Source organism: Osmerus eperlanus, chromosome 11, assembly GCF_963692335.1.
Source record: "Osmerus eperlanus chromosome 11, fOsmEpe2.1, whole genome shotgun sequence".
Taxonomy (NCBI): Eukaryota; Metazoa; Chordata; class Actinopteri; order Osmeriformes; family Osmeridae; genus Osmerus; species Osmerus eperlanus.
The window spans coordinates 7984140-8000232 of NC_085028.1; the positions used below are offsets into that span (position 1 = coordinate 7984140).

Genomic DNA, 16093 nt, shown 5'->3' on the forward strand with positions numbered 1-16093 from the left:
ATCTTAAGAAACTTCAATACCCACAATGCCTCTGTGCATGCCACCCCCTAACCAGCCGGCGTATTTGGATACAAAGTCAGCACAGAGACTGACAGCACGGTCTACTGAATGGCACGTCTTTTGCAGGAAAAAGCTATTTGATCGTGATGGACAAGAATCCAAACGACCCTTATGAATAAGGACTTCAAGAGCTTTATTTGCGGAATTGGGTTACGGACGGTGACGCTGTATACTCGGAGGCAATCACACGCCCATGCGACGTTGTCAGTGGATGTTGTGATGTACAGTCGCCAGGATATATCACTGTAAATACGAATATTTCTGTAACGAACAAGGCCTGTGCTTTATAAAGGCTACACCAAAAGAGGACCGAAGACACAGTCTGCAGCGGGATTTTATTTCATATCTGCGATACAGTTGAGGATTTAACTGAGGATTATCCAGAAATTATATAAATATGATCAAAATTGATATTTTTTATTTTTATTATTCGTATTGATTCTAAGATGGTGTATCTGTCTACAATTGACTGCTCTTTGCCCAAAGTGTACACCTTACAGAAGAGCCTTATTTTTATTACTTCAATTCGAATCAGATACACAAATATTTGGAATTACAGCGCATCCACGGAAACCTTAAACTGATTTAATCGCGGTTTCAATATTTTCTTTTGAGAACGAGCAGGTGAAGGACCTTTGATCACCACCAGCCCGTTTTGCGATACTGTATCCATAACTAGACATGACAATAATTTATTAAACGACTACAAATGTATCGTTTGATACACTAACGGGCTTTGTCCCACTTACAACGACGAAGGCGAGTGAATTATTATTCAAACAGACCGCACTGAAGAAAGGTCGCGTCTCTTGGCTACAAGTCTTCTATTGGGATCTAGAGCTTTTGGACATGGTCACAATGTATCCGCTTTTATTGAAGTAGGCTACACGCGCAATACCTAGGCCGCGAGATGTAACAGGAGAGACCACACCAATCTTTCATCGCCAAAAATAGTGCTATTGTAAATGCAAGGCTTCAGGCACAGAATATTTTCTTATTTGCTCTCTCTGCTGTCATTGTCTCTTGTTTAAAATGGACGAACCTTTTACCTTGGGGCTATTTAAGGATATGCTAAACTGGCTTACACGTTCAATGATGCATGGGATTTAACCTGGACAAGCTTTACCACAGTCTGGGACGACATTAGTCTATGTGTCCATACCGACCAGGAGCAATATCTGATTCCGAGGGGAATGCTGTCGTGATACAGGCGTTATCGAGTCAAATAGTACTCCTGCGTGCGGTGTGACTGATCTTTGGCCCAAATAGATACCAGCCAATATTTTGTCAGCGTTGTGCAGCTCTCAGTTGCTGTGGGCCTTTTTGTCCACCGTCTGTCCGTCTCAACACAGCCGGGCAGTCAGTGCAACATTGTTTTCAATGAAGCGAGGTGATGTGCAGCCTGGGTCGTGCGTTATTCATAAAGCAGAGAAAATTAAAGGAAATAAAAATGACAGCACACCATTTTAAACTTAGCTCTTGTGGTCAACAACCGTCCACAGGGAAAATCAGCAAATAGGCTAACAGTAATTCATTAAAATAAATGTTTATGAGGGTATTCCTGTCTGAACTGATCTCGCTGTTCTGAAGCGGAGCCCCACACAGACAGCACTACCTTCCACAAGGACATCTCCTAACAGGACAATGGTCTATCCTGGGAGTTGAACAGACCTGCTTGTGTTTGTAACACTAACACATATTCCCTTTGTCTCATTGGAGTCTCTCCTGGCAGCTTTTCAGACAGTAACCGAGTAACCATTGACCTTTCGTCGGGGATCGCCCTCTCCCAGCTATGACCCCAGGGTCACCTTTGTGAACTCGACTGTTGGAGCACCTCTATGGTAATCGCGCCCTGTCACACAAACAGGGTGACACCAACACTAGTGACTGGACCTGGGGTTGTACCAGCAGGTGATGGGAGAGCGGAGCTTTGGCCCTCTGGTCCACTGAACCCCTTCTCCCCTCCTCGAGTTAAAGAGGCCTGGAACTGGACCCATCTCTGGCCGATGGGCCCTGCATGGATCCTGGCCGTGAGTCGAGCAAGAGCAGGCCCACAGAGCTGCTCAGCCTGAGGACAGCCATGGAGCCCTACCCCAGGGCCAGCAGCACCACCAACCCCCTCCCCTGCTCCAGCTGTGGGGGCCGCTGTGACACCCCTCCCCCTGGCTTCTACCTCTCCGCCCCCCCCCAACCCCCTCCCTTCTCCCTGTCCATGGCCCCTCCGCCCCCCATGTGTGCCGCCCCGGCCGTGGGGGTCGAGAACGGGGCCAGCTGGAACTCCTCCACCCTCTCTTCCTCCAGTTCCCTGGACACACACCCCAGCCGCCAGGGAGGCTCCACCAACCCTTACTGGACGGCCGTGTTCGATTACGAGGCCACGGCGGACGAGGAGCTGACGCTACACAGGGGAGACCTCCTGGAGGTCCTCTCCAAGGACTCCAAGGTGTCCGGTGACGAGGGCTGGTGGACGGGGAAGATCCAGGACAAGGTGGGCATCTTCCCCAGTAACTATGTGACACGGAGGGAGGGGGTCAACTACCCCCAGCTGACCCCCGGAGGCCCGGGCGGGGTGGGGGTCGGGGAATGCCCCCTTGAGATCGACTTCATGGAGCTTGTCCTCGAGGAGGTGATTGGGGCCGGGGGGTTCGGGAAGGTCTACAAGGGGGTGTGGCGCGAGGAGGAAGTGGCGGTGAAGGCCGCCAGGCAGGATCCTGACGAGGACATCAGCGCCACAGCAGAGAGCGTGCGTCAGGAGGCCCGGCTGTTCTGGATGCTCAGACACCCCAACATCATCTCCCTGAGGGGGGTGTGTCTCCGGGAGCCTAACCTCTGCCTGGTCATGGAGTACGCCCGGGGGGGGGCTCTGAACCGCGCCCTGGCTTGGAAGAAGGTGCCCCCCCGCGTGCTGGTCAACTGGGCGGTCCAGATCGCCACAGGAATGGACTACCTTCACAACCAGACGTTCGTACCGGTCATTCACAGAGACCTCAAGTCTAGCAACAGTGAGTATTATAACTGTTTTTGGTTCCATCTCAAATCATGTAATCGGTAAAAGGTTTTATGATCCTCTTCCTAGCTGAACTCTCTGCCTCTACTGATATCTGGTGTTGGTCGCCAGCTCTAGGGTTGCAGAATGGGCAGGACCGCAGACTGTTTCAGAGTGATATCTGATGTTGGTTGCCAGCTCTAGGGTTGCAGAATGGGCAGGACCCCAGACTGTTTCAGAGGAAAAGAGAGAGTTCAGAGCTGGCATGTGTCTTTATGTTCCGGGTTGTGAAGGAACTGTTCCATTATGATTAAGGGGTTAGAGGTCATGGTTCAGGGTTACACTACAAAGGGAAGAATATACTGTTCCACCTCTTTGTAAGCTTGTAGATTAGCCATGCTTGAGCACTTGATTGCTGTGATGCTCCGTAAATGCAGAACTGACTTTCCAACTCATGTCTATTTTCAGAGTCAAGTAAAAGCTAAAACTGTGATGTGTGTGTGTGATGTGTGTGGGAGTGGTGGTGTATGTGTGTGTGTGTGATGGCGTGTGATAAAAGACCATTCGTAGACTGATAAACACGTTGAAAGATATTACTGTTCCAGCACCTGGTAGTCAAGGTTAGTGTTCATAAGTATGCAGAAAAGAACATCAGAGGTTTGCCGTTGATTGCTAGACAGCCCAGTGTAACACTGCAGGGTGCCATCGGGCCTCAAACAACTATCCTTCTGCCATCTTTTCCCTGTCATCCCTCTCCCCTCCCCTCCCCATCCCTCTCATCCTCATCCTCCTCTCTTCTACTCCTCATCCTCCCCTCTGCTCCTCATCCCTCTCCCCTCCCCTCATCCCTCATCCCTATCCCCTCTTCTCGACCTCATCCTCCTCTTTCTGCCTTCTCTCCTCAGGACGAGCAGTTCTGCTCTGCAACTCAGAGAGCTATTTTTGGTCCTTTGTGCTACTTGCAGTTTAAAGACGCAGTTACAGTTGTTGGTGGATCAGAGAAAAGTGTGTGTCTTCATGTGTGTGCGTGTGTGAGTCTGTGTGTCTCCATGTGAGTGTGTGCTTGTCCTTGTGAGTATATTTTGTGTGGCTTAATGTGAGTATATTGTATGTATTTGTTTGTGTGTGTGCATGCATGGGTTCTTGTGTGTGTTTGTGCAAGCAAGCATGCGTGCGTGTGTGTGTGGCGTGAGGGATGGGGGAGGGTGTACATACACAGGGGTTGACTGCTCTAGGAGCTGAGTCCAGTGCTTTCTGAAGGGGAGATGGTCGAGGGAAAGGATCCATAGCTTAAACAGCCCCCACAGATCTGCCTAAACACTCCCTGATCCCCTCTCTCTGATATCTCATATGTAGAGCTGTTTTCCTCTCTCTCTGTCTCCAGTTCTTTGGCTCTCTTACTCTTTCTTGTTCTTTCCTCGGCCTCCTCGTCCCCTTCCTCCTCCACGTTTTCCTCCTTCACCCCCAAACTCTCTACCTCCACCCCTCCACCTCCTCTCTTAACTCCCTCCTTACTCCCTCCTTACTCCCCCCTCCTCATCTATCTCCCCCTTTTTCTCTCCCCTCCTCTATGTCCTCCATCCTCTCTCTTTCTCTTCCCTCCATCTCCTCCATCCTCTCTTCCTCTCTTCCCTACTAGTCTCTTTCCTCCTCTACCTCTCCCCTCCTCTCTGTCCCCCATGCTGTACCTCTCCCCTCCTCTCTGTCCCCCATGCTGTACCTCTCCCCTCCTCTCTGTCCCCCATGCTGTACCTCTCCCCTCCTCTCTGTCCCCCATGCTGTACCTCTCCCCTCCTCTCTGTCCCCCATGCTGTACCTCTCCCCTCCTCTCTGTCCCCCATGCTCTACCTCTCCCCTCCTCTCTGTCCCCCATGCTGTACCTCTCCCCTCCTCTCTGTCCCCCATGCTGTACCTCTCCCCTCCTCTCTGTCCCCCATGCTGTACCTCTCCCCTCCTCTCTGTCCCCCATGCTGTACCTCTCCCCTCCTCTCTCTACTCTCTCTCTCTGTCCCTAGCACGAGTGATGATGGGAATCAGATGGGTATTGGCCAGAGACGCCTTGGCAACAACACCAGAGCAGTCGTCTCTACAGGACTGCTGTTGAGTCATCCAGCCGCAAGCCCCTCTGCGTGCGCACACACACACACTCCTACCCACTCAGCACATACACACATATTAAGCACACACACACCTCACCCCGCAGCCTTACTGCCTGTGCAAATGTCACTCAATGTACAGACAAGATCCCCTCATTGGGAGAAAAGGAGGATTCTAGGAGAAGTCATTCGTCAAATGTTCCTTCTCTTTCTCCTCCTCATCCTTTGCTCACTTCCTCTTTTCCATATCCTGCTCTTACTCCTTCTATATCTCCTTCTATATCTCCTTCTATATATCCTTCTATATCTCCTTCATCAATCCTTATCCTACTCTCTTCTTTTCCTTCTCCTATGTGAGTGACCAGTGATGGCATGAAGAAAGAGAGAGCATCAGACGTGGTGCGGAGAGCAAGAAAAAGAGGAGATTGAGAAAGACTCTGGAGCGGGAAGGAGGAGAGAAAAGAGGGGGCGGAATGAGGCGGGGGAGTAAGGAAAGAAAGAGAAGGGGAGCGCTAGAAGAGGAGGAGGAGGAGATGGAGGGATAAACAGTGGCTCATCACAGTTTAGGGTTACACCTCAGCTCATTGTCCTGGTGCTCGCGTCTCAGGTGTCCTCTTCAAACCACGACCCGCTTGGCATCAACGTGGTTACGGAGAAGCTTATGCCCCAAGCTTCTCCTTTACTCCCCACTGGATTGTGTGTGTGTGTGCATGTGTGTTTGTGTGTCTCTCTGTCTGCCTGTGTGTTGTTATACTTACCAGGCCACCCCAGGCCAGGCCAGAGTGGAGTCGAGTGAGTAGCTGTAGTAATCTCATTAGGCTGACCTGCTTAGCATGATGTCAGTTTGTGTTAGTTGGCTGTCAGGTAGCTGTCTTCTGGTCTCTCCACATCCACTCGTCACCCTCCTCTCTGGTCCCACCACCCAGGAGGGCCTGGTCTGGTGGTTAGAAACTGTCCATGTCCTGGAAACTGGAGATACTTTCATCTTTCTGTTGTTTAATCTTTATTTAACCAGTAACAAACACAACGTGATAACGTCCCTTCATCAAGGTGGACCGGGCAGAGAGAGTTGGCAAACAGCACGAGATCACAGACGATACAAATACATGTAGCAAACCCAGTATTGTCCTCATCGAGATAGAACTGAACCCTGGGACACACTAATGAAATAGCACATGTCAATGGAGGCCATGACTCAGCATTATCTCTACCACCCATATCGGAGACATGACTCATCGTGCCATGATGACCTGTCCCCAGAGCTGCACTCATTAGATACTGTGTTTCCATGCAGGACAGGAAAATACATAGTTAATGGGCTGCCTGCCAGCAGCACCACCCCACTGCTGCAGCTCCCTGTGTGTGTTTATGTGTGAATACACAACTACTAGTACTACTCCCATCCTATCAGATACACAGACATCATAATCCCACTCATCAGGTCATTATCAGGGGTAGTGGTGGCGGTGGGGGGAATATGAAGCTAGTGTTCAGGTCACAGGGAAGGTTTCATGCTAGTCACCAGGTTAATGTAGCCTGGCAACCCTTCCTGGAATCTCTTCGCCCACTGTCAACATTCTCAAAGTAGTCAAGGATGGGGCAGCAAACTGCTATTCAGCCCTCTGGCGTGTGTTGCCGGGCAGAGAGGTGTGTGAGGGCTGACAGGATGGCAGAGGGGGGTGGTCCAGTAGGAGGACAGAGCTCATAAGGACAGGGGCGGAGCCAGGAGAGGAGGGGTGAAGCTCACTGCTGTTGTGAGTGCTGTCACAGCTAATGGAGGCCAATGTTTATACCATCAACATCAGGCTGGAGCCTAGTCCTTTAGCCTGGTCCCTGTGTCCACCAGCCTGGTCCCTGTGTCCACCAGCCTGGTCCCTGTGTCCACCAGCCTGGTCCCTGTGTCTATCACCCTGGTCCCTATGTCCACCAGCCTGGTCCCTTCTTCCACCAGCCTGGTCCCTGTGTCCACCAGCCTGGTCCCTTCTTCCACCAGCCTGGTCCCTGTGTCCACTAGCCTGGTCCCTATGTCCATCACCCTGGTCCCTGTGTCCACCAGCCTGGTCCCTGTGTCCATCAGCCTGGTCCCTGTGTCCACCAGCCTGGTCCCTGTGTCCACCAGCCTGGTCCCTGTGTCCATCAGCCTGGTCCCTGTGTCCACCAGCCTGGTCCCTGTGTCCATCACCCTGGTCCCTGTGTCCACCAGCAGGATTACCAGTCTGGGAGACCCTACAGTGGGAATGCAGTTGCTGTTTACATTTCTTAAAGTTATTGTCAGAAGGTTGAGTGACTCAACATAACCACAGACAAAAGATGGGGAAGAATCCTTTATTCATCTCTGGTGGCACATACACACATGCGTGCAGGGAGAGGCGGAACACACACACATGCCTGGGCGTCCACCAGAGAAATTTGCTTCTGCATTTTCCCCATCCTGTTGTCCTTCTTTGCAGGGCAGCCAGGAGCAGTGGGCAGCCACATCAGTGGCGCCCAAAGGCCCAAATTTAAAAGCTCACCTATGTCCTGACCAAAAACACCAAATTGGCTGTAATCTATGAATTAATCTATTAACAAATAAGCCTACATATGGTGCTGTGTTTGTATTGTTAATTGTACAAATAAGAAGGGTAGATGTGGTTCTGTATCCGGGAAGCTGTGGAAGTGTGTAAGACTGTCTGTGCAGGAAGGGATTAGCGTTATAGCTAACAGGCTAGCGCTGGCAGCTAATCTCTGTCATAGGCGTGTGGTGGGAGACTTGGACTGGCCAGAACTGGCTTACTTTGTGTGTGTGTTCATGTTTGTTAACTGTAAATGGAGGTGGGACAGAAGGACACAGTGGCACGACACTAGGACACACACACACACTCACACACCAGCATGGCAACAATGACCCCATTCTCACACAGCAGCCCAAGAAAGAGGAGGAGCTGAATTCACAATGTCAGGAGCAACTGGGCGAGGGAGAGGACAGAGAGAGGGAAGGAGGGAGGGAGAGAAGAGAGGGAGTGGTGGAGAGAGGTAGAAGAGAGAGGGAGGGAGGGAGGGAGGGAGGGAGGGAGGCAGGCAGGCAGGCAGGCAGGGAGGGAGGTGGCGGGTATGGCAGTCGACTGTGGACCTTGGATGAGAGAATGGATGGATGCATGAAGATGAATGGATGGAAAGAGGGAGAGAGGGTGAGAGAGGGAGAAGGAATGTGGTTTCTTTAGAGCATTCCCCTAGGGCTGGGCCGAGAGAAGGATGGATGTAGACAATAATGGGAGGAGGGATGAAGGGAGAGAAGGCACTGAAGGACGGACAGTGCTGCTCCTTTCAGGTTCCACTCCAGTCTTCCAAATCATCTTCCCGTCAAACATTAAACCTAGTGCCAGAATTTTGAAAAAACAAACACGTAAATGGAGATCTGTCTATCCTCACGGATCTGTCTATCCTCAGTTGTCTGTGTGTGGGTGAGCCTTCCTGTGTGTCAGTAAATGCTCTCCTTTTCCCCTGCTCCCAATCTTGTCCTTAATGAGTCAGCCATTGGTATGGCACTAATACCCTGAACACAGAGGCTAACTAGCAGGCCTGTCATCTAGCAGGAGCAATGTTGACTTAGCTATAGTGGCACAGTGCTGTCTGATAAGGTACAGCAGCACACAATGCTACTAGATACAGACTAATATGCTAACACACAGTGACAGATACAGGTAATCACTGATTGGTAATACTATTATTTATATCAATGTCTCCCAGAGAGTGACCGCTGCACTCTGAAAACTCTGTCTGTTGATGTGTGTGTACACATGTCTCTGTTTCTGGAGCTCCTAACCTTGTTTTGTTTTAGTTTCTAGCTGGGTGCTGTTGGGTGCTTACTGTACAGTATCTTTGGTGTGTGTGTCCTGTCCTATAAGGCTCAACACTACCAAGGCCTTTTACTGTGAGAACCAGACGTAACAGGACCAGAGAGGTGACACATGCTAGGATTCCCATTCTGATAAACTTACAGGCAGATGGAGACATTACGGAGAGAGAGGGACTGAGAGAGTGTGTGTGTGTGTGTGGAGGGGGGGTTAATGATCAATGGTCAACTACAATGTAAAAGAGACCCAAACACACATATAGTAGTCACACATACTAACAGTGTCTATACAGGTCAATAAACCGATGAAACCAGTCACACACATGCGCACAAGTGCTGTACACACTAACCTTCAACCCTACATCACTGATAGGCTTCACACATACAGACAGATTCATGTCATATACGTGGTTTCTACAACACTGTTGCAGAGTGTCTTGAGATTCATGATTCTCCATCTGCCAGCATCATGTGACTGAACCCCCCCCGTCCTTCACCCATTGTACAGGGTGCCTCTCAAGGATCCTTGACCCACTAACAGCTGAGTATAGAGGAGGCTAGCAACGTGTGTGTGGGCGGTGAAACCAAGCTAAGGTGTCAGTACAGATGATTATGTTCAGTTCAGGAGAGTCTGGCCAGATCTGGTGATTCTGTTCAGATTTGAACCACTCAAAATGTCAATTTTACCTTGTTGAATTTTGTTGATGGTATTTACACCGTGTCCATAGATGAGAGGTTGTCCAGGGGACACGTAGGGGTCACTAAGGTCACAGCAGGGGTCACAACAGAGATAGAGAGAAAGAGACAGAGAGGTAGAAAAAGAGCAAGAGAGAGAACGATGAAGTAGAGAAATAATTTTGAGTTGTGATAAGAGAAACCATGAAAAAGTGTGTTAGTGATGTACTGTATGTGTGAAGAGGTGTACACTCAGAGACCAGGCAAATGTGTCCTGTGTTTCCTGGTCTCGCTGGTTTGCATTTCAAATGTGGTGAAAAGGAAGTGTCCAAATATGGACACATCCTGTAAGCACCAATTCCAGATACATATATTAAGAGAATACATCCCTCTCAATTTGGTACAATGTTGGGAAATTGTACATACAAGGATCGATAATATTATTGGTAATATCTGTATGAGGATGACATTTGGCAACACTGGGTTTTCATGTTCAACAGTAATTGTATTTCTCTCTCTCTCTCTCTCTCTTCTCTCTCTCTCTCTCTCTCTCTCTCTCTCTCTCTCTCTCTCTCTCTCTCTCTCATATATATATATCTCACACACACATATATACACACACCAAAACTTTCCCCCACCCACCCCACACACACACAAAGCAGTCTCTCTTAGTAGCCCCTCCAGAGAGAAGCCAGATGCATGAGAGCTGAGACAAAGCCAGTGTCTTGAGGGTGAAACTGTGCCAGTGTGTGGCTCAGATCAGAGCCGACATGGCCCCTGGTCGCAGGAGAGCAGAGTAGAGCAGAGCAAAGTAGAGCAGAGCAGAATCTGTCAGACACGAGCAGAGCAAAGTGGCCCATGTCTTTAATGGTTATTAGTGTATTCTTCTAAACACAGTTCGGTTGTGTAGCCTTCATGAAGCTACACAGCAGTAAAATGCTTTGTGGTTTTGAACAACTGTGTTGTTATCATGTCACCATAGTGTTGTTAACTAGTGTAGCTGAAAGTGTTTAACATAGCTTAATCTGCTGTTTTGTGGTCTGTGTTCTAAGATAGCTGAATATGATTGGCTGTTGTTCTCTGCCTCCCTCCAGATATCCCCCTCTCTCTCTTTCTTCAACCTTTTATCTTCATGTATCATTCTGTCTTTATGATTCCCCTCATCCCTTCACCCACATTACTCCACTTTCCTCTCTGGCCTCACCCCCGTCCAGTTCCTCCCCCTCTCCATCACATCCCTGCCCTCGTTCCTGTCTCGTTATTCTGCCCTTCCTTCTTGTCATTTTCTCTCTCTTTAAAGGCTCTGTCCTTCTTTCTCATCTCTGTCTCTCCCCTCCCCCACCTCTCCTCACACACCCTCCTTGCAATCTCTCCACTCTCTCTCTTCTTTCTTTATATCCCCCTCGCACCCCTCTCTCTCTTCACTCTCTTTCTTCCTCTCTCCCCCTTGCCCCGTCTCCCTCTCCCCCTTCCGGCCTCTCCTCTCTCCTCGCCTCTCTCCCTCATTCTCTTTCTCCCTGTGTCCCCCTACCCCTTGTCTACTTCTCCTCCTCTTCCCCCTCCACCTCTCCACCTCTCCCCTCTCCCTCTCTCCCTCTCTCCCCCTTTATGATAAGTGTGTGTATTCCTTGTGAACACCAGCTGGAGAGGCAGACAGTCAGAGAGGGGGCACTAGGTGAAGGGGCGGGGGAGCAGAGACATGGCAAGGGGGTAAGGGGAGGGGAGTGTTAGTGCTGTGGCGTGTGATGGGGCGGGGCAGTCTTCCTCTCCTTCCTGCTCCGTAAGCCTGTTATTAGGAAACATGTCTCGGAATACCAAAACTATACACTACACTGTTACACAGCATATGGGTGTGTTTGTGTGAGTGTGCGTGCATGTGTGTGTGTGGAGGACAGTGGGGGGGGGGGGGGGAGGGCGGTCTGTGTGGTGCCAGAGGGGTGTTGCTGTGACACTAAAGGGGCGGGTGGGGGGACATGGAATCCGATTGGCTGAATTTATTGCTGCAACAGCTGGTCCATCCCTCAGGCTACACCTGTTAATGAGTGAGAGGGAGGGAGGGATGAGCAGAGAGAGATGGAGAGAGGGTGCCACCGTGCTGCAAGATGATGGAGAGGGGGGAAGGAGAGAGGAAGGAGAAAATAACTGGAGAGGACAGAGATGGAGAGGGGAAGGAAAGAGGAGAGAGATGAGGAGAGGGGAGAGGGAAGAGGGGAAGGAGAGAGGAGAGAGGAGAGAGAAGAGGAGAAGGAAGAGGGGAGATGGGAGATGGGAGATGGGAAGGAGAGAGAACAGAGGGGAGAGGGGAAGGAAAGAGGAGAGAGATGAGGAGAGGGGAGAGGGGAAGGAGAGGAGAGAGAAGGGGAGAGGCGAGAGGGGAAGGAGAGAGGAGAGAGAAGAGGAAAGAAGGGTATTGGAGCATTCAGATTTTCCCTGACCTCTCAGCAACATCACTTCCTATCTTACCCAGCCGAACCTCTGACCTTGTTACCATAACAACCATGTGGGTAGATAAGAAAGCACACTGGAGTGACCCTGTGGTTACCAGGGAAACAACAGTGGAATAACTGGTTAAACTGTTGACAGCTATCAGCTGATGACTCGTCATATACAGTACTCCTTAGCAAACAGTGCTTTCCCACTGGTCAGAAGAAGATTTAATTAGCTATTAATTACTCTACAACAAACGGCTTCACATTACAAGGGAAAGATTCTCAAACAGATAGCTCAGGTATCTTACAGGAATGTCCGCTACACTGAGTTAGTCTAACCTAGAGGGTCTGCTACAGGGAAGTCTGCTAGACTGAGGGTCTTTGCGTGTGTTGATTCTAGTGTGTGTCGTTGTTTCTAGTGTGTGTGTTGCTTTTGTTTGTGCGTGTTACTACAGTAACTGCTGAGTTGATCTCTCTTGTAATACTATATCTCCCTGTCATAAATAAATGAGTGTTTACTCCAGGGTGTCAATGCTGTGGACTGCTGGCTCTCTCTTCCCCACTCCTGTGTGTGTGTGTGTGGGCGTGTCTTGTGCACGTGTGTGCGTTCACCATCATTTCCAGTCAGCTTGTAGGAAACTGGTCTTCTATGGCCCAGGAGTGGGCATTAGTATGAAGGGATCACTGTGCTGCATGATAATATAGTTCATTGATGCAGAGCAGGTGTTTGTGTGTGAGTAAGTGTGTGTGTGTACTGGATCAGCTCACGTGCGCCATGTATGTATATGTATGTGTGTGCGGGTGTGCGAGTGTTTGTGCATGTGTGAGCGTGTGTTGTGTGTTTGTGTGTGAGGATGGGTGTTAGGATGTTGCAAAGTGGTGTTGTGGGGGTTCAGATGCGGGTCTATATTTAGTTATTGAGGGGCTGATGGTGTGAACATGTGCAACTTGTTAACATGTTCACAATGACAGGAGAGGGAAGAGAGCAGGTGTTATCCCTGCATTTAGAGACACATCCTTCTGACATCTCTCTCTCTCTCTCTCTCTCTCTCTCTCTCTCTTTCTCTATCTCTCTTTCTTTCTCTCTTTCTTTCTCTCTTTCTTTCTTTCTCTCTTTCTTTCTCTCTCTCTCTCTCTCTCTCTCTCTCTCTCTCTCTCTCTCTCTCTCTCTCTTTCTCTCTCTCTCTCAATTCAATTCAATTTTCAATTTTCAATTCCATTCAATTCAATTGGCTTTATTAGCATTAAGAAACAAATGTTCATATTGCCAAAGCAACGGTGGAGCCACAGAAACAGTATTCATCCCATTACTATGGACATCGGTATACTATTACAACTATTACTATAACAACCAAACATGGCAAATTCAGTTGAAAGATTAAAGCAGGAGAACTTTACGTAACATAACCTTAGGATTGATTACGTAATATATATATACCTATATACACACATACACATGTCAGTCACACACACAGTATATTTTGTGTGTGTGCATTGTGTGTCTAGTTCACTCACTGTCTCTCAGGTTGTGGCATACTGATACTTACTGGGCAGCAAGGTATGCCCTGTCTCCTTCTCCTAGGAGGATTTCTACCTTTGAGAGGTCACTAAGACCTTGGAAATCTGAGATTACAGAGTGGAGTTTGTTACAGTAATCATTTCTTATATCACTGAATGTTTCACATTGTAGGAGGAAGTGCATCTCTGTCTCAACCTCACCTGTCGAACAGTGACCACATATTCTGTTTTCTTTTGGTTGCCATGATTTTTTGTGTCGTCCTGTTTCAATTGCCAATTGGTCACTGAGCCTGTACTTGGTTAGGATCTGTCTCTGCTTTCTATCTCTGACAGTAGATAGATATTCTGCCAGTTTATAATCTCTTTCTAAGGCTAGATAACATTCTAATCGACTTTGGCTTTTAGTTTCTTCTTTCCAATGTTCCAGGTAGGTTACTTTACATTGTGTTATAATTTGGTTGACTCTGATTGGTGTTTGGAAAGCAGTGTTGGTGTGAGACTGGTCAGGGTGTGTCTGAGTGGGGGCAGTGAGTCTCAGCACCAACTGACATAGGGGAGTCTTATCTGGGTTCAGCTCTTGGGTTTGGAGGGCTTTGGAATGGAGGGTGTCTAGAGGGCTGGATTTAAGGTGATTGAAGAAATTTAGTGCTCTCTTTTGGATATTAATTATCATTGGGTATCTGCCTAATTCTGCTCTACATGCATTTGTTGGCGTCTTTCTGTGAACATGTAAGATGTATTTGCAGAATTCTGCATGTAGAGATTCTGTTGGGTGTTTGTCCCAGCGGGTATAGCTATGATGACTGAGTGGACCCCATACTTCACTACCATACAGCGCAATGGGCTGGATCACACTATCAAATATTTTAAGCCAGATTTTAATTGGAATTTGCAAATTATATATTTTGCAAATTAATTTTTCTCTCTCTCTCTCTCTCTCTCTCTCTCTCTCTCTCTCTCTCTCTCTCTCTCTCTCTCTCTCTCTCTCTCTCTCTCTCTCTCTCTCTCTCTCTCTCTCTCTCTCTCTCTCTCTCTCTCTCTCTCTTTCTCTCTCTCTCTCTCTCTCTTTCTCTTTCTCTTTCTCTATCTCTATCTCTCTTTCTTTCTTTCTTTCTTTCTTTCTCTCTCTCTCTCTCTCTCTCTCTCTCTCTCTCTCTCTCTCTCTCTCTCTCTCTCTCTCTCTCTCTCTCTCTCTCTCTTTCTCTCTCTCTCTCTCTCTCTGGAGAGTATCACTTAGACATTACAGAATACAAATACTACTGTGTGTGGCACACCAAAACAAAGTTTCAGCAGCCCTCATATATGGACTTTGACACAGACACACCCACACACACACACACACACACACACACACACACACACACACACACACACACACACACACACACACACACACACACACACACACACACACACACACACACACACACACACACAGAGCCAGAGGAGACAGCTGTCCCTCAGTGACAGACCATGGTATTGAAATAGAAAAAGGCTGGAGGATGACAATGGCTGATTATCACAGAGAACAGCACACATTCTCCATAGTCCGATGCTCTGGCTCTGTAGAAAATACACACAGACACACACATCTGAACTCATACATACACACCCGCATACACACGCACGCAAAATATCTCCAAGCAATCTTTAGGGTGCACGTTAACAAGCTATCTGTCGGCATAACAACACAACTAAGACAGACACACCTGTGTCACTTGAGCTCTGTATGTGTATGTATGTGTGTGTGAGTGAGTTTGTTTGTGCGTGTGTGTGTGCATGTTTGTGTGTGTGCGTGGCCAAACAATGCCTCTCCTGTATGTTCAGTAGGCTCTCTGCTGTTTGCATACAGCCATAGATAAGCCAGAGAGCCACTCACCTCCTCCTCCCTCCCTCCATCTATCCCTCCCTCTATCCCTGCCTTCCTCTCCCAGTGCTGACTGTGCCTGTGTACACTCCAAATATTTCCCTAGTCAGCCCACACACGGATAGACTCATAGACAAGGAGGAGCAAAGACAAATGAGAGAGAGGGAGATGGAGAGAAGAGAGAAAATCGGATGAGAAAAATTAAAGGTTATCTTTGTAATCTCTGTCATAGTCTGTGGAAATTCCATGTACACAATGGTCCTGGTCACCCACACACACGCTGGTGAACAGCTGAGCATTGTTGTTTTATTTACCTAAGATGAGGAACCGGTAGAGCATGCTCCTCAGAGCTCCTGGGCAGTACGAGCTGGTACTGTTGATCCGGCTGACTTAACAAAGCAACACAAGGATGGAGTTGATAGTGTCAAGTCTGGACAGACAGACAGAGTGACTGACTGACAGAGTTGTTGACTGAAAGCCCACACAGTATTCACAACCTTTCCAGTTTAAATCAACTTCTCTTCACTCTGTGTCTCTCTCATTACCCCCCCCCCCCCCCCCCCCGCCAGTCCTTATCCTGGAGCCTGTAGAGATGGATGACCTGTGGGGGAAGACCCTGAAGATCAC

The 16093-nt window shown here is 48.7% G+C and overlaps 1 protein-coding gene across 1 annotated transcript in view; it reads left to right on the forward strand.

Annotated features, from left to right (window-relative positions):
• Nucleotides 1-63: 63 nt before the first annotated feature.
• Nucleotides 64-16093, forward strand: part of map3k10 (mitogen-activated protein kinase kinase kinase 10) — a 25929-nt gene continuing 9899 nt past the window's right edge. The window contains exon 1 of the mRNA XM_062473051.1: nt 64-3062. Within this exon, the coding sequence (XP_062329035.1) occupies nt 2078-3062 (985 nt within the window). The 5' untranslated portion in view covers nt 64-2077. The remainder of the gene's footprint in view (nt 3063-16093) is intronic.